The sequence below is a fragment of the Arvicola amphibius genome, chromosome 1 (assembly GCF_903992535.2).
Source record: "Arvicola amphibius chromosome 1, mArvAmp1.2, whole genome shotgun sequence".
Classification (NCBI taxonomy): domain Eukaryota; kingdom Metazoa; phylum Chordata; class Mammalia; order Rodentia; family Cricetidae; genus Arvicola; species Arvicola amphibius.
In genome coordinates, this window is record NC_052047.1 from 185,289,340 (window position 1) to 185,308,674 (window position 19,335).

At 49.8% G+C, this 19,335-nt stretch overlaps 2 protein-coding genes across 6 annotated transcripts in view; one reads left to right on the forward strand and one right to left on the reverse strand.

Annotated features, from left to right (window-relative positions):
* The first annotated feature begins 11 nt into the window (after positions 1-11).
* On the forward strand, positions 12-17,897 carry Dpcd (deleted in primary ciliary dyskinesia homolog (mouse)). 4 transcript variants are annotated; one of them, XM_038317194.1, is made up of 7 exons: positions 16-125; positions 950-1,154; positions 5,492-5,572; positions 12,053-12,177; positions 12,575-12,708; positions 17,254-17,356; positions 17,610-17,897. In XM_038317194.1, exons 2-7 carry the CDS (start codon positions 1,106-1,108, stop codon positions 17,712-17,714), a joined length of 597 nt encoding a protein of 198 aa, XP_038173122.1. In that variant the 5' UTR covers positions 16-125; positions 950-1,105; the 3' UTR covers positions 17,715-17,897. The 4 variants fall into 4 exon arrangements, with proteins under 4 accessions (XP_038173114.1, XP_038173122.1, XP_038173129.1 ...); XM_038317201.1 differs by having other exon boundaries at positions 17-125; positions 1,020-1,154; XM_038317186.1 differs by lacking the exon at positions 950-1,154 and having other exon boundaries at positions 12-125.
* Fbxw4 (F-box and WD repeat domain containing 4) overlaps positions 15,887-19,335 on the reverse strand; it is a 94,187-nt gene continuing 90,738 nt past the window's right edge. For both annotated transcript variants that reach the window (XM_038317175.1, XM_038317166.1), the window contains exon 9: positions 15,887-19,314. In XM_038317175.1, coding sequence (XP_038173103.1) covers positions 19,302-19,314 — 13 coding nt within the window. In that variant the 3' untranslated portion in view covers positions 15,887-19,301. The remainder of the gene's footprint in view (positions 19,315-19,335) is intronic.

Genomic DNA, 19,335 nt, shown 5'->3' on the forward strand with positions numbered 1-19,335 from the left:
GTGAACTTCGGCCCAGCAGTTGCCATGGAAGTGGCCGGGCGCGTTGCTGGGCGGAGGGAAGATGGCGGTGACTAGCTGGCTGGAGAGTCTGCGGGCGGCCGAGAAGACGGCGCTGCTGCAGGATGGTAACTCGAGCCTCTCGTGCTCTGCTCCAGGGCGGGCTCTCCGCGCCGGCTCCTCCTGGGAGGGCCTCAGCCTGGGTGGGCAGAGCTGGAATTGTCGCAACCATCAGCCAGCCACGCTAACTTCCTGCATTTGCAGAGGAGGAAACTGAGGCCCAGGGAGATGGCTGGAGTAGAACCCAAGTCTCTGGTCACCCACCTCAAGTTTCCTTTCACCGTCCCGCCCCGCTCGAGTTTTGTTGGTAATTCTAAATAATTCATTTTGTTCTCATCATCGTTCCTCAGGGCTGTACCAAGAGGCGAATTTTTACCCTCCCCCCCCCTTTTTTTTTTGACTGAAATCCAGGAAGGTTTTAGAGCCCCAGGTTTTGCAGATAGTCAGATATAACTGTAACATGACCTGGGACCCCATGCACCTCAGTTTGGGGGTCCTATTGAGGACGGCAGCCCAGTGGCATAGAATGGAGAGAAACCAGGGTTTTAGATCAACTCTGCTATTGATTCACTTATTAATTTGTTAGAACCGCATTTTCTCCAACTATAAAATGAAGCGGGTAGGCTGCCGCTGTTGTTCCAGCGGGCCTTTTCAGCTGTGTTTTATTTAGAGTGGATTTCTAGATGTTTTATGGACTTTAGGAGAGAGAGAACAAGGGCCAAGGTCTAAATGACTAGAACAAGAGTTTGAAATATCAGCTTTTCCCCATCCTGCAATTGCTCAGTGTAAGTCCCCTCTACTTCAGAGGTCTTTCTTGGACCCACTTGGCAGCCAGGGTGAATTAGAGCTGAATTCCCTTTAAAGCTTAACAGCTGGGAACTTGCCTCCACAGGTAGCTGCCAATCACAGAAGCCTGAAGCTTATGGAAATTAAAGTCAGGTTTCATTTGTTCCTAACTGCAGCATTTGGGGAAGCCTTTACTGTGTGCCAAATTATGTGCTAGAGCAGACAGAAAAACAAACAACAAAACAAACAAAAAAAAAAACCCATGGCCTGTGGTCTCCTAGGAGTTCACAAAATGATCAAGAAGAAGACATGTAAGTAAATAGCAGCTTGTGTTAAACAGAGGTTGAGATATTAGCAAGAGATTGCAGCTCATGCCTGTCATCTGGGCGGGGGTGGGGCCTAAGGCAGGAGACCTTCGCTTAGAGAGAGAGAGAGGAGGGTTGGGATGGTGTGTGAAATGCTGAGAAAGCATGAAGTTGAAATTATTTTCTCTTGGGATAATCACCAAATTCCAGTCCCTAAAGAATGATTAGTAGGGCTGGAGAGATGGCTCAGAGGTTAAGAGCACCGACTTCTCTTCCAGAAGTCCCGAGTTCAATTCCAAGCAACCACATGGTGGCTCACAACCATCTGTAATAAGAACTGGTGCCCTTTTCTGGCCTGCAGGCATACATGCAGGTAGAGCACTGTATACATAATAAATAAATTTTTTTATAGAATGATTAGTAGGTATTTGGTAAGTGGAGATAGAAGGGTGGCCATGTGCCAAAGAATAACTCACATGCAGAGCAAGGAAGCCTGAGAGTGGATGGCGGTTAAGTGTTACAGAAACAGTCACCATTCAGCCATACACGCTGCCTGCCTGTGTCAGTGCCTGGATACAGAGTAACGAGGAGTCTCCTTCCTCAAGAGGCTGTAGAAATGGTAGAAAATGAAGAGGCATAGATAAGTTGGGATACGCTGTGATCGCACAGTGTGCAGACTTTGGACATAACTTCACGGGATAGTGGTCTTTTGTATTTTGAGACAGGATCTCACTATGTAGTCCTAGCTGACCCAAATGTGCTGTGTGGACTACACTGGCCTTGAAGGCACAGAGATCCTCCTGCCTCTGCCTCCCTAGTTTTAGGATAAAGGACATGCTTGATCTGTTTTTTTTTTTTTAATTGTGGTCACAAAAAGGGAGGGCATAAAATTTATTGTCATAACTATTTTTAGGGGCACAGTTAGGTGTCATTAATTTCATTCACATTCCAAAACCAACACTCAGCAGCCATCAGAACAGAACCCCACACTATCCTTCCCCCCGGCCTCTAGTGATCAGCATTCTACTGTGGATTTCAATTAATTTGACTCAGAGCCTTGTGTAAGTAGAATCAGATAGCATTTGATTTAATCAGTTCACATAGCAGAAGGTTTTCAAGGTTCATCTATGTTGTCACATGTGCAGAATCTCCTTTATATATTTTGTGTGTGTTTGTGTGGAGGTCAGAGGTCAACCCTGGGTGTCCTTCCTCACAATTGCCCACAATGGTTTGTGGGTTTTTTTGCTTCTTTTTTTTTTTAACATTTATATGTGTGCATGTGTATACCTGCGATAGCATATGTGCGTGCATGTGCATACCTGCCATAGCATACATGTGTGCATGTGTATACCTGCCATAGCATGTGTGTGCATGTGCATACCTGCCATAGCATACATGTGTGCGTGTGTATACCTGCCATAGCATACGTGTGTGCGTGTGTATACCTGCCATAGCATACATGTGTGCGTGTGTATACCTGCCATAGCATACGTGTGTGCGTGTGTATACCTGCCATAGCATACATATGTGCGTGTGTATACCTGCCATAGCATACATGTGTGCGTGTGTATACCTGCCATAGCATACGTGTGTGTGTGTATACCTGCACAGCATATATGTATGCGTGTGTATACCTGCCATAGCATACATGTGGTAATCAGAGGACAACTTGTGGGAACTGATTTTTCCCTCCCCCATGTGACTTCTGGGATCAACCAGGTTGTCAGGCTTGGTGATAAGACTTTCACCAGCTCAGCTGTCTTGCTGGTCTCCACGTTGTTTTGAGAAAGGATCTCTCACTGGGACCTAGGGCTTGCCCATTAGGCTGGGCTGGCTGTTCAGCGAGCCCCAGGATCCTCCTGTCTCCAGCGCCTCAGTCCTGGGATTATATGCACACGTCACTGCCCCAGACTTTGTATGTGAATATGGGGATCAAATTCAGGTCCTCACGCTTGAGAGGCCAGCTGACTGCTCTGCCCAACGCCAGCCTCTGCTCTAAAGTGTCCTACTGTGTGTACTCTCCCTCACAGTATAAGCATCCTACTGTGTGTTTACTCTCCCTCACAGTGTAAGCACCCTACTGTGTGTATACTCTCCCTCACAGTGTAAGCATTCTACTGTGTGTACTCTCAGTGTAAGCATCCTACTGTGTGTGTGTACTCTCCCTCACGATGTAAGCATCCTACTGTGTGTGTACTCTCCCTCACGGTGTAAGCATCCTACTGTGTGTGTACTCTCCCTCACGGTGTAAGCATCCTACTGTGTGTGTACTCTCCCTCAGTGTAAGCATCCTACTGTGTGTGTGTGTATGTACTCTCCCTCACAGTGTAAGCATCCTACTGTGTGTGTACTCTCCCTCACGGTGTAAGCATCCTACTGTGTGTGTGTGTGTGTATACTCTCCCTCACAGTGTAAGCATCCTACTATGTGTGTACTCTCCCTCACAGTGTAAGCATCCTACTGTGTGTGTGTATACTCTCCCTCACAGTGTAAGCATCCTACTGTGTGTTTACTCTCCCTCACAGTGTAAGCACCCTACTGTGTGTGTATACTCTCCCTCACAGTGTAAGCATCCTACTGTGTGTGTGTACTCTCCCTCACGGTGTAAGCATCCTACTGTGTGTGTGTGTACTCTCCCTCACAGTGTTCAGCCATCTGCCGATGGACACTTGGGTCCCTTCTGCCTTTCAGTTGGCGTGAGTGATGCTGCTTTGAACCTGAATATTCAAGTGCATTCTCAAGTCTGCTTTTGTTGCTTTGGTCATAGGGCAGTATTGGGGGGGTATGGTGTATTTGTGTTTGGCGCTTGCATGTAAGTGTACAGGAGCATATACAGAGGTCATAGCAGATGTCAGGTGTGTGAAGGCCAGGCTTTTACGTCACTCCTCTGTTAGTCTCTGCCTTATTGCTGTCTCTTCCTGAGCCAGAGCTCACCCTTTTGGTTTTTGGGACCTTCCTGTCTCTGCCCTGCAATGCTGGGGTTACAGGCATGCACAACCACACCCAGCTATTTATTTCGGGTGCTGAGGATTTGAATTTGGCTCCTCATGCCTGCAGAACAATCTCTCATCTGTGAAGCATTCAGATTATTAAGGGGGTTGATATTATTGATTGATTATTGAGGCCTTGCAAATTTTGGGGTAAGCTGCCCTGCAATACAAATTAGGACTGACAGGGAAATAATATCCCAGAGGCATGAGTAAACAGGAGAAGGCCACCTCAGGGCTCTTCTTCCGGAAGGCGGAAGGCGCTGGAAGGCTGGAAGGTCCATGTCCACCCCCTTACCTGCCTGGGAGAAATTACACAGCTCTCCGCTTGAGCAAGTGATTGTGGGTTAGGAGACTCCCATGGGTTCTTTTTATCTTTTGTTTTGTTTTTTGTTTGGGGGGGAGAAGGTTGAGATAGGGTTTCTCTGTAGCTTTGGAGACTGTCCTGGAATTCACTCTGTAGACCAGGCTAACCTCAGACTCACAGAAATCCTTCTGCCTCTGCCTCTAGAGTGTTGGGATTAAAGGCGTGTGACACCACCACCCAGCTTTTTTGGTTTGTTTGATTTTTTTTTTTAATCCTTTTAATGGGTGGTATACATTGATGTGTTTTTATTCTCTGAGTCAGCATTTGAGTTCCTGTCACATCCCAGGTTCTGTGGCTGTTCTCGGGGAGACCCTGGACACCCGTACCCAATCCAATAGAAGAGACAAGCAATAACCAAAGACTCACATAAGATATGTAAAAATCATAAACCAAGTGTGTGTCAGGGAGCAGGTACATGATGACAGCATCCTGGGCTCCATGCCGGCAGTGGCCTAGAGATGCATAGACGAAGGTGGTGGCCGTGTGGCTGGAGGCGCCTGTCAGGAAGCCCGGCTCACCTCAGCGCATATAGCACCGGTTGTAGGAAGTGGGGAAAGGCAGGATGCCGTCTGTTTCTACTAGATGCTTTTAACACTGTCCTAGTGAGGGAAAATGCTCTGCTGTGTGCTGGACTCAGACACTGAGGGGAGGTGACCCATCTGCCATGCCATGGTGGCTGCAATCATAGGTAAAGGAGACTCAGAGGAAGTGACACTTGAACTAAGGTGTCGAAGAGTGAGGAAAGTTCTGTGCTTGGGAAGAAGCATGGCTGCTTTTGGTGGTGGGCGCAGCATAGCAAAGGCATGTTCAGAGATGGGAAGGGAGCCTGGGACACATCTCAAAAGCCATGGTGGCCAAGAAGAAGCTCAGGGCAGGGGAGGCGCTGGCCAGGTTCTCAGGCTGTTGCTGTTTGGGAGATAGATGTCTCAGTCTGCAGGGACAAGGTCAAGGGCAGCTTTGGGGTAAGGTGCTTTTTGCTTTGTGTATAGGGAAGAGGATGGTGCACTATTTGTTCCCTGACGGGAAGGAAATGGCGGAAGAATACGATGAGAAGACCAGTGAACTGCTTGGTAAGTGGGGGGCTCCCTGAGGGTCCTCAGCAGCTCTTGGAGCTGATGGATGTCCAATTGAATGCTCCTGGCCTGAGGCTCGAGCGGGGATCTCAGCATGCAGTATGCGTGGTAGGGAGATGGTGGTCCTTGAGGGTACGACTGTTCTGAACACTGAACCTGAGAATCCGAGTGGAGTCCTTTGCCCAGCACAGCCCATCCCCCACCTCCAGCTAAATGAGAGGGCGAGTGAGCCTCTCAGGCAGGGCTGGGGTTCTAAGAGACAGCTGGAAAAGCGGGTCACAGGAGAGGCTGGGTAGAGGGCAGCAGTGGTAAAGCAAGGCTTGCACTTCAAGCTTTTGCTTGCTTGTTCTTTTGCTTCCTGAAGCCACACAAAGGGCAAGCAACAGACGTGGCAGCTTCTGACCTTGCCTCCTTGATGACACCATTAAATATGACACTCATCTTGAAGAATGGCATGAACTGGGCAGGAGTGGTGGCTTCTGTGGCAGCGTCGCTTGTGTGCCAGGACCCTCCTTAAGAGCAGGCTCATGAGTCAGAGCTGCAGCTCGGGTTTCTGGGGCTTATTTGATTTGCCTGTTCTCTGCTCCCAGGGATGCACATCGGCATTAACTGACTTCCCAGAGCTGGGTGGCGGGCCCTGTGACCCAGGGCGCAAAGCTGCCCACCATGGGAGCTGGTCTCTTTATTAAGTCACACCTGAAATGCTAAGACCAATGATGGAATCACGGACTGAGTTATTTTATTCCTGACTTTCATTTCTTCCTGGGTCTGATCGACAGGTAGTATTGGTGAGGGAATTTCTTTCTTTCTTTTCCTGACAGCTCATAAATGTCTTGAACTGACAACATGGGTTATACTGGTTTGCATATTCTCTCAGTCCCCAGTCTTAAAATGTGTGTCCTGCGCATGCTCAGTTGTAGTGAAGTGTTGATCCCTTCTTATTATGAGCTGCTTGGGCTCCAGTCCCAATTGGTTTAGTCTGGTGCTATTAAAAATCTTGATGTGTTTAGCATATGACACTGATTCGCTGGAAACCAATACAGTAGTAATATCCTCACAATGCATTGTAATTTATAGCGCTCCCAGGGGGTGACGGCCTTGGAATGTCTAACAGGGGAGAACTTATGAAAGCAGGGGTCACGTGAGCTAACCACCGTGGTCACCTGAGTCCGGTCACAGCTCCTGCCCAGCCTTCATGCCACGTCTTCTCCACACAGCAAACAAAGCAGGTGGTGCGGTGGAGACCATAAGAAGCGACAGACGAGCGCAGCCCTCGCCGTGCTTGGGGATGATAGTAAGAGTAAGGCCAGGCTCCTCTCGGGAGCGCTGTGCTCCTGTCCCACTTCTGGTGGTAGCAGGTTGGGCTAGACCATGGCCTTCAAACTTCCTTTTGCTTAGTAGCAAGAATGGAGGAGGGACATAGCTCACCATCTGGCTACTTTACCTAATAATGAATAATGACATTAACACACTAACTGGGCATCATTCCAGGGGCTTTACTTAAATTACTTCATGTAACCATCTTCCTTAAAGCCCCACGACATAGGCTCAGTTGTCCCCACTTTACAGTTGAAGGAGGAAGCTCAGAGAAGTTAAGCACCATGTTGAAAAGCACAAAGCTGGGTGGTGTCTGAGCCAGACTGAAGCTTGACTCCATCCCAGAAGTGTTTGAACCTCTGTGTCCAGTGGCGTAATCTTAGGGCGAAGAATGCTTAAATCCTGCCCTTTTATTTTGTTGTTTTCTCAGGACGTGGTCCTCCTGTGTATCCCGGGCTGGGCGATCCTTCCACCCATCCCTGTAGAGTTGAGGTGAAGGCTGCGCTGCAGGCTCTGAGATCCATTTGTTTTCATCTCCTAACCCCAGCCCAGCTGCCCTTGCCAAATATCGTCCAGTTTGTTTTTGACACGGGATCTCCATATGTACCTGGGCTGGCCTCAGACTTTTGAGACTCAAGTGGTCCTCTGACCTCAAGTTTCCCAAGTAGCTGGGATTGCAAGTGCATGCCGCCGGCCTGGTTATTAATGTGTAAACATGATCCCAGGACCAGAGCTGGCTGGTGCCTGTGCACACTGCGAAGTTGAATGTGGATTTAGTTTTTGTGGCAGTGAGTGAAATGGTTTCCTTTTTTTCCCCAGCTAGTACACAAATTTGATAATTGGTCAAACAGGTTTTCTGTTAGAGAAAAAGCTCAGAAAGTAATTTACGGAGGAAGAATTGCCAGTAGGTGTGCATCTGTCTGGGACAAAGTTCCTCCAGTCGGTGTTAATAAGCATGTTAGTGTCATCTCTTCTCTCCCTCTCGGGGCTATTCATCCCACCCCCCACAATGAACGCTGTGTGTATTCATAGAGGAAAAGCTGAAGGGCCTTGCCACAATGATCGGAACATCAAACCAACCCCTGAAGAACACAGCGTGTCCAGGGGGCCAGGCTGAAGGGCAGACCGTCCCCCAGCGATTACATTTGGATTACCTCTTAATCTGCTTTGGTATTTGACCGCCAGCCTAACCAGCACAGGCCGCATTTGGAGGATATTGAGCACTTTCATCCCCAGGCACTTGAACGGCTTTATAAATGACCACTCGATTCCCTTCAGCCTCCTCGGGGATGGGCCACGCAGCTGTTTAATAGCCACATAGCAATGCTGCAGTGTTTTAGGGCAGAAAGGAAGAATCCTGCATCCAGTTTAAGCTGCAGGGAGTATTTAGGAAAGGGAATGTAATTATCCGTATTGGAAGTGGGCCAGGCCTCGGAGCTTTGGGGAAGGAGGCCTTTAGGGCCTCCACTTTCCAGCCCACCTGAAAGATGGGGCTGCTTTCAGCAATCCGGGCATCAGCCCGCTTCCTGCTGACTTGGGAAAGCCCTCCCTTTCCCCACACTGCCTCCTTCATACATTTCCCGCAGACCCTTTATGGGGTCATTGGAAGTCTCCTTTCCAAAGGCTGGCCCTGACTCAGCTGGGAAGAGATGACAGCGTCCCGGGGAGCTGCCTTGCGCACACCAGTTTGGGTTTCACATATAATCAAATCAGAGTGACAGCAGGTGGAAACCATCCTCCGTTGCCACAGGAGCTGTCCTTGAGTACGGGAACAAAGGCAAGACCAGAAAGCCCAGACTGCGTTTCTGCCCGTGCATACCCATGCCCACATACCTGGGAAAAGTAAGGACTTCAGAATCTTTCATTGGATCTTGCCTCTTGAGAGGCTGGAAAGGGGACCTTACCGTGTTATACTCTAGTGAGGAGTATGATTCCTCAGGCTGCTTGAAATGATACAGCCAAGGGTGCCACACTTGCATGACCCTGCGCGGCATTGGGATGAGAAGTAAGGGAACAGAAGTGCAGTGACCTTTCCTTCTTGGGCAGGTTTCTAAGGACGATGAGCTGGGATTCCTGCAGTGGCTCTTGCTCCTAGGAGCCATACTGGTGCTGTCCCAAGGCCAAGCAGTTTAATAACAGAGCCCAGGAGTACAGGGCCATCTTGCTTCCCAGCCCAACTAGGCAGTAATTCACCAGTGTTCCCCTTCAGATAACCACGCCTGGCCTTTAAAGGCTAAAGTATAAAAATAGAAACACACGCTGGGCATGGTGGTGCACACCTTTAATACCAGCACTCAGAAGGCAGCGGCAGGAGAATCTCTGTGAGTTTGAAGCCAGCCATATCCACATAGTGTGTTCTGAGACAACCAGGACTACATAGAGATACCTGGTCTCAAAACCAAAAAAAAAGAAAGAAAGAAAGAAAGAGAGAGAGAGAGAGAGAGAGAGAGAGAGAGAGAGAGAGAGAGAGAGAGAGAGAGAGAGAGAGATGAAAAGTGCTGAAGAAGGCTTTCAGGACATCACATCTATCTAGAACATTTGGAGACGACAGTTTGTTTCTCTCTTATTGATGACTGAACTCTGAATATGGGGTTCTAAGTGAGACCCGAATTCTCTGTTTGTTTTGTCATCTAGCCCGATAGCCTCCATCCTCCCAGCCTTCTAAGAATGTGGCACATGATCAGTAGACCTGAATTTTCACTGTTCTTTATGTTTGGTCCCCCAGAGAATAGAGGCAGGGCTTGAAGGCAAGCAGGTGGGGAAGAAATGCTTTCTCCTTGATAAATAAACCAAACTAGAGGTGCTGGACTAGACATTTGCTAAGTGAACTTGCCCCCTTTAAACTTGTGGTGGCTATGTTCTGCCATACAGCAATGGCATGGGGACCCAGAGGTGCTAGTTTGCTCCCAATGCTAAGTGCTCTTAGCCAGGCACAGTGGTGCTCACCTTTAATCCCAGCCCTTGCAAGGCAGAGGCAGGAGGACCTCTGTGTTCACAGCCAGCTTAGTCTACATAGTGAGTTCTAGGACTGTCAGAGCTACATTGTGAGACCCTGTCTTGAAAGGAACCAAACGGTCTCCGGTGCTTGTGTAGCTGTCCCCTGATACTGCTGTAATCATGTCTGGGGAAAAAGTAATTTTCTGCCTTGTTTTTTATATGGGTAGCTGTTGCTGGGTTTCCCCTCCCCCTCTTTTCTTTCTATTGCTGAGGAGCAAAGCCAGGGTCTTACACATGCTAGGCATAGCTCTACCACCAAGCTGCACCCCAGCCTGTATGTAGCATTTTAGACATGGTTTAAGAACCCAGGGGTGATCTTTGCTGTCACAGGGAGCGGGCTTTGTTATCTTGTCATAGTAAGCTGCTGCTAGGAGGTGTCTGTCACTTGTTTGCAACTGTCCCAGAGCCCCTTGAGGCCATCTTCCATGGTGCTCCGGGGAGGTGTTGCAGGGACTAGGTTTGCAGACACCTAGGACGTATGTGTGGACATAAGAAGTTGCCTAGAAAGCAGATTTCCAGGTTTCACTCATCCTTAGTCCTTCCCATTATAAACTTGCAAATGTGTTTCTAGAGAGAATTTTTGGCCCTAAGATGTAATAAAATCACACTGCAGAATTCAGCAGACCTTATAAAAAGCCCATATTCATGGGAAGGTTCTAATTCTACATCACACTTTTGTGTTCGGCTTTTGTGCTCACAGAAGTGAGCATGTGCAAGCCTGGCCCAGCTGCTCAGAAGCCCACAGGCCTGATGCTGCCACCATGAAAAGATCCTGCCCCACCCTGAAGAGAGAGCCATCCCTGACGACAGTGGTTGCCCATCAGGCCCTTTCTGAGTTGGTCAGATCCTAGAGCAGCTCCAGGAGCTGGAAGACGTCAGCATCGCCTGCTCAGCTCTCGCTGTAGGATGCCCCAACTAGGCAGCCCAGGCTTTCTTAAAACATTAGAAGGGTGGGGGTGGAGGGTGGACCTCAGCAGAACATCTCCACTGGAGGACTGCGTGGGAGCAGCCACCAGCACAGCGCTGACTGGAGCTTAGTGGGAATCTGCCCATTGACTCTTGTCTGGATATATGATTTCCATAATAGATGTGCCTTATTTAAAAGACAAAAACGACACCAAAATAAAAACAGGCATGGTGCCTCAGGTCTATAAGCTCAGCACCTATGATGCTGAGCCAGAAGACCATCCTGAGGTTAGCAGTAGCCTAGGCTACAGAGGAGTTTACATCACAAAACAAACCTAAAGGACGGGAGGGCAGGGGTTAAAAACATCAACCACAACAAGAAAAACCTTTGGCAAATGTCTGAGTTGTATACATGGGCAAGGAAAGATGGTTATTTGCATTATCAAGTTATAAACATAAGGATCCATTTTACAAAAGGAATCACACTTACACTTAGTGCATTTAAAATATAGTATATAAATGCAAGCCAAACATATAAAGCAATAAATAAGTCTCACAAAATACAATCAACAAAGTGTTTGTTGATTGCAATAATAGAGGTTAATCCTAGTGCTTGGAAAAACTATCAGTGAGTTACACCTAGCTCAAGATTATTTAAACACAACTTTTGGGCTGTGTGTGTGTAGGGGGGTTGCTGTCTGTTGCTATTAAGCCAGACGTACCTGAAATAAGTGTCTTTGGACTTTCTGAATATGAGACAAACCTGGACAGCAACTCTCATGCAGTTCGTTTCCCTTTGCAAAGTTAGAGAGGGAAATGCATCCAAAGATGGGCATGCTGGCACACTCTTGCAGTCCTTACACAGGCCAAGATAGAAGGAAGAGTTTGAAAACAGCCCAGGGCTGTCTTGTAAGACTGTGTCACAAGAAACAGCAAACCACAGCTAAACTCCATTTGAAGATCCAGATTTCCCTTTCCAGAAATGACCTTTGTCACCTCTCTGCCTTCTGCTGGGTGCCCCCATGATTCCTCTCAGAGCTGCTCAATTCCATGGGTCTGACTACCTTTGAGGTGGACTTGGCAAGCTGTTGCTGCTGAGGTGCCCCAGTCTGACTTCCCAGGTTATGTGATTTCCCCATCAGGTGCAAAAGACTCAACATCAAGACAAAAGCCCTGGCTTGTCCTGCTCCAGGTATCCAATGTCCTGTCAGATTTGGCAGGAAAGAGTGTTCATCCTTTGCTTGTTTCTCTCCCCAGTGAGAAAATGGCGTGTGAAAAATGCCCTGGGAGCCTTGGGCCAGTGGCAACTTGAAGTGGGAGAGCCAGCACCCTCAGGAACCGGGAGTCTGGGGTCCGAGCTCATCAAGGAAAGTAATGCCAATGTATGTCTGTTTGTCCAGTGTCTAATGGGAGTGGGAGGAGACTTCGGACCATGGTTTGCTGACCACCTTATATTCACTGTGTCCACCTAGCCACACTGGGTTTGTGTGGACATCCAAACACGTTATTTTGCGCATTCCAGGCCAAGGCCTCCAGGTCTGGTATGTCACAGCAATAGCAACTGCTTCGGGTGGGAGCCATGGAGAAGAGCAGAGGGTTTCTTGTCTGGCTCTAGCTAGAGCCTGGGAAGGGTGGAGGGCCAACCCTTTGTACCTCTCCCCAAGAATGGCCTTTGATAACCTGGGCGTCACAGCACAGCCCTGCAGTCTCAGCACTTGGGGAGGTGGAGCCAGGAAACAGCAAGTCTAAGGCCACCCTGGGCTGGTTTGCTTTCCACAGCCCATCTTCATGCGCAAGGACACTAAAACAAGTTTCCAGTGGCGGATTCGAAATCTCCCCTACCCAAAGGATGTTTATAACATCTCTGTGGCCCAGAAGGAGCGCTGTGTCATTGTTAGAACGACCAACAAGAAGTGAGTGGCACGGTGGGCACGTTTCCCTGGGTGCGAGCTGAGGTAGAGTGGGCGCCGAGAGTCTGGGAACTGACTGTGCAGCAGCTCCGTCAAGGGAAAACCCAGGCCAGGGTCTAGTCTGGGGCCTGGCCTCGCCTAGGGCTCATGTGTCTTATCTGCTGAATGAATGAGGGCTTAACCACTAGCTTGTGGTCTCTGGAAGTTTACTCTAAGGTTATGTCCTTGATCTGGTGGACTTGGCTTGCTGACGTCACTGAATTGGCAGGAAGCCACATCTGGGTGGCAGCCCTCATCCTTCTCTGGACTAAGGGGAAGTAGGCAGAAGTTTGGCTCTCAGAAATCCCTAGAATTCTGTTTCAGATTCCCTTTGTGATCTGTTAGGGGGAAGGCAGTGAGTGCTAAGGTTTGAGAGGTGGCCAGGGTGTGATCACATTTGGGTTTCTGGTACTCTGATCACAGACGAAGGGTCTAGAAACGAATCCGCTTCAGCCTGAGCTAGAGAGAGTATGAGGGCCAGTTCTAAACAGGGACCTCATTTGGGAAGGGTTTTTGGTGTTTGGTTTTTGTTTTTGTTTTTTTAAATCTCCTCATCCACAAGCTGCCAAACCACCCAACTTGCTGCTGGGGTGCAGAGCCTCACCCCATGGTGCCTATGTCGCATCTGCTGCTTCACAGGAGAGCTCCCTCCCCCCCTCCCGCTTCAGGTGATGTGGTACAGTCTCCTTTAGGAAGCAGAGGGCTTCCCAGCCACCTCCGGTGCAGCCCCAGGTTCTGTTGTCCTCTTAGCACCCCCACACCCTGTCACTTTGGCAGGGTTAAGGGGACAAGGGAAAGGGTAGAGATGAATGAATTAATTTCAGGATTATTGCTGTACATGCAGCCAGCAGCCCCCGTAGTGGACCTTGTCTATAAATATAAAGTCATAATAATAAGGGTTTGCGTTTATAAAGCACACTGAAGTCCTCAGATAAAAGGCAGTTTATTCCCGTTATTGTTCTCATCATTAACAGGAGTCAGTGCCTAAAGTGGAATTTAGCAATTTCAGACAACAGAGAAATTGCCTGTAGGAAAACAAACTCCGTGCTTCAGCAAGCATTCCCTGGCGTACGAAGCCCTGGGTCCAAACTAGGAACAAAAGTGCTTCTGATAGCATTTGAATCTGCAGCTCAGCGCTTTGTGGAGCTGGCTGCTGCCTCCTTTTCGTCCCCCAGAGGTCACTGTGGAATACAGATATCAGGCAGAAATGTGATTACAAGAGAGTGCTGGAAGAAAGGCCAGCTAGCTCACCAAAAACTTCATCTGTGAGCAGATCCTCTGGGCACCATCCCCTGCACATGTATACCATAGATGCCATAGGTGGCGCTGTTGGCCAGGGGCTCTCGCTAATGGAGCATTCTAGCACCCAAGGGCAGGGGTTGGGGGCATTTTTGAGATGCTATTGGAGGCAAGGTAGGATGGGAGTGGTACCCTAGGAGGAGGGGTTCACACAGAGGGAAAAGAAAATGATATTTTGGTGCTCACTTTAGAATTGAATTTCTGAGTCCTAAACTAGGCTCAGCCTGCCCCCTGCAGGTCCCAATTTTCGAAAGTAGGCTGGAGAGGCCACCAAACTTAACCTGCCCTTTTCTGTGCCTAATGGAGTTTGTACCTTCTACCTGGAGAAATTCAGTCGCTACCGGTGCTTCCAGCCGTCAAACAAATCACAGCAGTGTTTTGTATGAGCAGGATTTATTTTTTAGAACACTTTTAAAATTTCTTTCCTGATCATGATACCATCCAGAGGGGGACATGAAGCATATTCTTACCTCAATATTAATGGCTGTAGAAATGCATATAAAAAGCATACAGGGACCTGTGCAGAGAGTAGTGTGCCCTTCTCTCTCAGTGCTGTGCATTTGTGGAGCCCCCCACCACAGCACTTTTGTTGGGCTCTGCCTTTCTTCACCTAGAGGTATGCCCTGGTTTAGCATTCTAGAACGTGGTTCCCAGCCAGAGCTACACAGTTGCCTTGTTGTCCCTGCAGAACTGGCTTAGTCACTTTGCTTGAAGAAGTTGATTCCAGTGTCTTGCTGTAGTCTTGACCTTGGGTATTAATGAGTTGGGAAGGAAGAAACCATTTCTATGGGATCCCGGTGTGGCGCCATCTGGTCCTGAGAAACATGTTTGTATAAGGAAGGTTCCATGTCGCAGCCTGGAAGTTGGCAGCCGGAAGTAGAAAGACCAAGTGTGCTAGACTAAGATGACTCTGGCTTAGATCTAGTCCCTGCCAGGTGCCAACAGTAGACTCTGGCCAAGGTCTCCTCACTTGTGAGAAGCATGCTTTCACTATCTCACGACAGTTTGAGGAACTTAGGATCACATACACACATGCACCCTGTACCATGGTCAAGCTGCCAAAGCAAGGGCGCTGAAGAGAGCCTGGCTAACTTGACACTGGTGACACTCTAACTGCGGCTTTTATTAGTGAGTAATCTAGACGACAGGACTCCGTATTCGGATAACTTCCTGACAGGCTCTGAGAAGCTGAGTGTGGGCCCCTTCATTGTGACTCTACAGGCAGCAGGAAGTCATGGTGTAGTCTGTCCAGTGACTGAGATTTGAGCTTTACCTGCTGCCCCTCTCAGGGCAGGACTGGCTGGAGACTTCTCTGGATACCTGCCAAGCCAGTGGACACGCTAGAGGAGTGTGGGGCAGAGACCACGCCACTGTCCACAGCAGGCCTGCCCCTGCCTCAGCTCCTTCATGGGCTTTCACCAAGCCTAACCAGTACCCTTTTCCATGCACAGAGCCAGGGGTTGCAGGGAACTGGGCGGGACAGGAAGGCACTCTGACTTTTCCAGAAACACAGTGGATGCTGGTGAAAAATTCAAGTTCAGGTATTGTGGCAGGGCGGCTGTGCAGAGGGAAAGGTGGAGGCCTCTATTCACTAGCACCCTAGATGTCAGGCTCTCTAGGAGAGGTTGTTTAACCTCACCCAATGAACAAAATCCATCAGCGATGCAAAACAAAGCGAACCCTCTCAGGCATTGACAACCTCCATGCCCTAGACTGGTGATAAGAGTAGGGGAAGGGAAGGGACAAGCCATACACCTTAGGTTCTCTGTGATCCTGAAGTTGCCTTTGTGTGTGTGTGGGGGGGGGGGGGGGGACACACAAGCCCTGGGCTGCTTCTCTTCCATTGGCCCTGCCCGGGGGGTTGGGCGGTGCTTCTCTCCTGGTCCTGCTTTCTGTGTATATTTGCAGGGAAGATGTTAACACTTCCTAACAAGCCTTTGTGTTCACCTAATCTCCACTGTTTAACCTTTGACCCCCTGCTATTATCAGTGTCTGCCACCTTTGCAGGCCAGACCAGGGCCCCAGGAAAAGCCCTCACTTAGCCTGTTGGCTGGGAAGAGGATGAAGCAGGCATTCCACCCATTGCAGGCAGATGGATCGCCTTTCCCTGGGGCAGAGCTTTGGAAAAGAAAGCAACTTGCAGTACCATTAGGGTCCCAGCCCCCACTCCTTTTGAACTGTCAGCCTTTGAATAAACATTCTTTTCCTGCGTGGGTCCCTGCACCTTGGTGGGGAGAGGGGAACCTGGGAAAAGAGGGGCCCCCAGAGCCTCTTCTGAACTGAGGGATTTGGGCAGGGAAGAGAGGGCAGAACCCTGCACTGAGTCCCCAGGGCATCAGAGCTTTTGAAGTGGACTCAGTGTAGCTGTCACCACAAGGGCCAGGTCCCTCTGAAGTATTAAAAGCCCATTCTCTCCAGGCCCTGCTCTTGAGTTTGTTTGTACCTGCCTGAGGCATTTCCCTCCTCAGCCCGCACAGCCGCCCCCCCCCCCATTCAGAAAAGGACTTGTCCAGGTAGGGGCTCTAGGACTTGTCCAGGTAGGGGCTCTAGCTGCCCCTGGCTGGTGCCCATCCCATCTAGGCCACCTGTCCACCAAGGAAATTGAGAGGAAGGGCATCAAGTGAGGGCCAGGCTGAGGAACTTTGAGCCTGACTTCACCAGCACCCTCCCTCCCTCCCAACTGCATTCCCTCTTGGCAAAGCCTCGGAATCTGTGCTATCTGGTTGGTTTTGTGTTTACTATATGGGAAATGGGTCCAGAGTCTGAGATCGGGTTCCATCAGTCTCATGGCTTGTCCTCCCAGGAAGATAGCTCCTTATGGTGACGCTCCGGTCTGGTTTTAGTAGTCGGTCAGTGAGGTCAGAGACACAGTGTCGTCACCAGTCTTTCAGTGAGGTCTCATGTGTCCTGCTGATGCTTGTTAGGAGAGATGTCCCATGAGCCTAGGGATGCTCTTTGTATAGTTGGTGAGTCTGACCCCTGGGCTAATCTCAGAACCCCCCTGGCTCTGCTCACCCTTGGCTGACCCTCTGTAAGGCTGCCATCGTCTTTTTGATTCCAGAGCCACAGACCCAAAAAACCCAGGCCCTTCTTCTGTCAAGCTGTATAGAAAGTAGGGGGGGGGGGGGGGTGGCTGTTGGCAAATGGCCTGGTGCCCAACTGCCAGGGTTACCATGCTGGTTCTCCAGCAGCCTCTTGGTGTCCCCACAGGTACTACAAGAAGTTCTCCATTCCTGACCTAGACCGACACCAGCTTCCTCTGGAGGACTCTGCACTGAGCTTTGCTCATGCCAACTGCACCCTGATAATCTCTGTAAGAGAAGAGGTTCCTCTTCCCTCGCCCACTCCCCTGCCTTCAGGCTCTCCTACTCATCTGGGGGGGAGGGTCAGGGTCATGATGGGGACTTGGGTGGTCATCATGGGGATGCTCCTCCCCAGCCACAGGCCTAAGCAAGTCCTTCAGACCTGCACACCTATGTTTCCTCACGTACAAGAGGATCCAGAGTGTGTGTGTGGAGGGAGGGGCTAGAAACTGAGTTATGCTTTCTCCCTGGTTCCCTCCACAGTATCAGAAGCCAAAGGAGGTCATGGTGGCTGAGTCTGAGCTACAGAAGGAGCTAAAGAAGGTAAAGACAGCCCACAGCAGTGACGGGGACTGTAAGACCCAGTAGCTGTCCTGAGCCTTGCTTGGACCTCCAGTGTGAAGGAAGCTGGGCGACTTCCAGGCTTGGGCTCCTCTGGCATGGGCAGCCTCCTCTAAGAACTTCAGAGGCCACAGAAGTGGCTCTTGGGGCACAGCTTGCTTCTGCCTGTGGTTTTGTTCCTGAGTAAAGTCGTTTGGAGTTGCTCTGGAAGGACTGCCCTTCTATTCATTGCTGTATCTTGCCTGTCCTCGGCACCCTGGTCTTCCCAAGGAAGGCGCTGGTGTGGCAACCTCCCCCATCCTCCCCATCCTGGAGCCTTCCATCCCCGCCTTCCAGCTAAAGGAGAGAAGCAGGGCTAGGCTTGCCATACTTGCCCTGTACAGGTGGCTCAGGAGAAACTCCCCTGAGGTGGATGTGAGCAAAGGGGAAGTTAAGAACATCCAGCAGTCCTGGAAACAGCACAGAATGTTACAGCGCTGTGCTGGAAGTGAGCAAGGTTACAGGTTGTCAAAGGTGTGTGTGGAGAATGGAAGGTCACCGTAGGTGACAGACAGCAGGTCAACAGCCACGGTCCCTTGTCCACACCCTAAAGACGTGGAAGAAAAGAAACATTGAGGACACAGAGCCATGGTTTTGTCCTTCCCTGTACACATTCCTGAGTTTAAATATGATTTCTGCCTTCCTGGGGCCTCCTAGGGTGACCTAACCAGATCTGTAAACAACCAGATTTTATTTTATTATTATTTTTTAAGATTTACTTATTAGGTTTATAGTGTTCTGTCTGCATGTATGCCTGCAGGCCAGAAGAGAGCACCAGATCTCATTATGAATGACTGTGAGCCACCATGTGGTTGCTAGGAATTGAACTCAGGGCCTCTGGAAGAGCAGTCAGTGCTCTTAACCTCTGAGCCATCTCTCCAGCCCCCAGATTTTATTTTTACAGAAATTAAAATCATAGCATGTTTCTCACAGCTGGCCTGCGGAATGGCTATCCCAGAAGCCCGAACTGACAGGTGTCCTTTGTCCCTTTTCTTAGTTTCAAAGCAAAACCAGGCTAGTACCTCAGAAATGAGCCCCCCAGCTTCAAGAAGCTGGCCAAAGTTGAGACCTGACTGAGGAGACAGCTGGTACTGGCAAAAGTTCCAGCAACTCACCTGTCTTTCTAGCTGGGATGCGGGAGCCCCTCACCTCACTCTGTAGGCTGCTGTAATGCTATGCAGGGCTCTCGGGGACAGGCTGGACCTCGCCAGCCCAGGACCTTACGTTGGCCCTGTTGTAAACACCAAAGTTCAGGTCCATTCTCCTAAGACCACAGGTACTGGGAGGGCCTACATCAGAGTCAGCCCCAGTGTCCAGGAGGCAGTGCTTTCAGGTGCCAGGGCACTGTGGCCACAGGTCCAGGAGCGAAGCAGGGCTGGGAAGAGGGTGCGGTGTCAATCACTTCACCTGCTAGGCAAAAGAGGTCCCTGAGTAGCTGATCTGCCCGGCCCAGAGGCAGGGCAGTTGGTCATGGGTTCTGAAAGTCTAGGATGTGCAGATTGTAGGACAGCGCAGCATAGAGATGCCTGGTGGTGAGTCGCAGGCAGTACACAGGGCTGCTGAGCGGAGTCGACGTCAGCGGGAAGGCCTGGGAGGGAGGGCAGAGGAA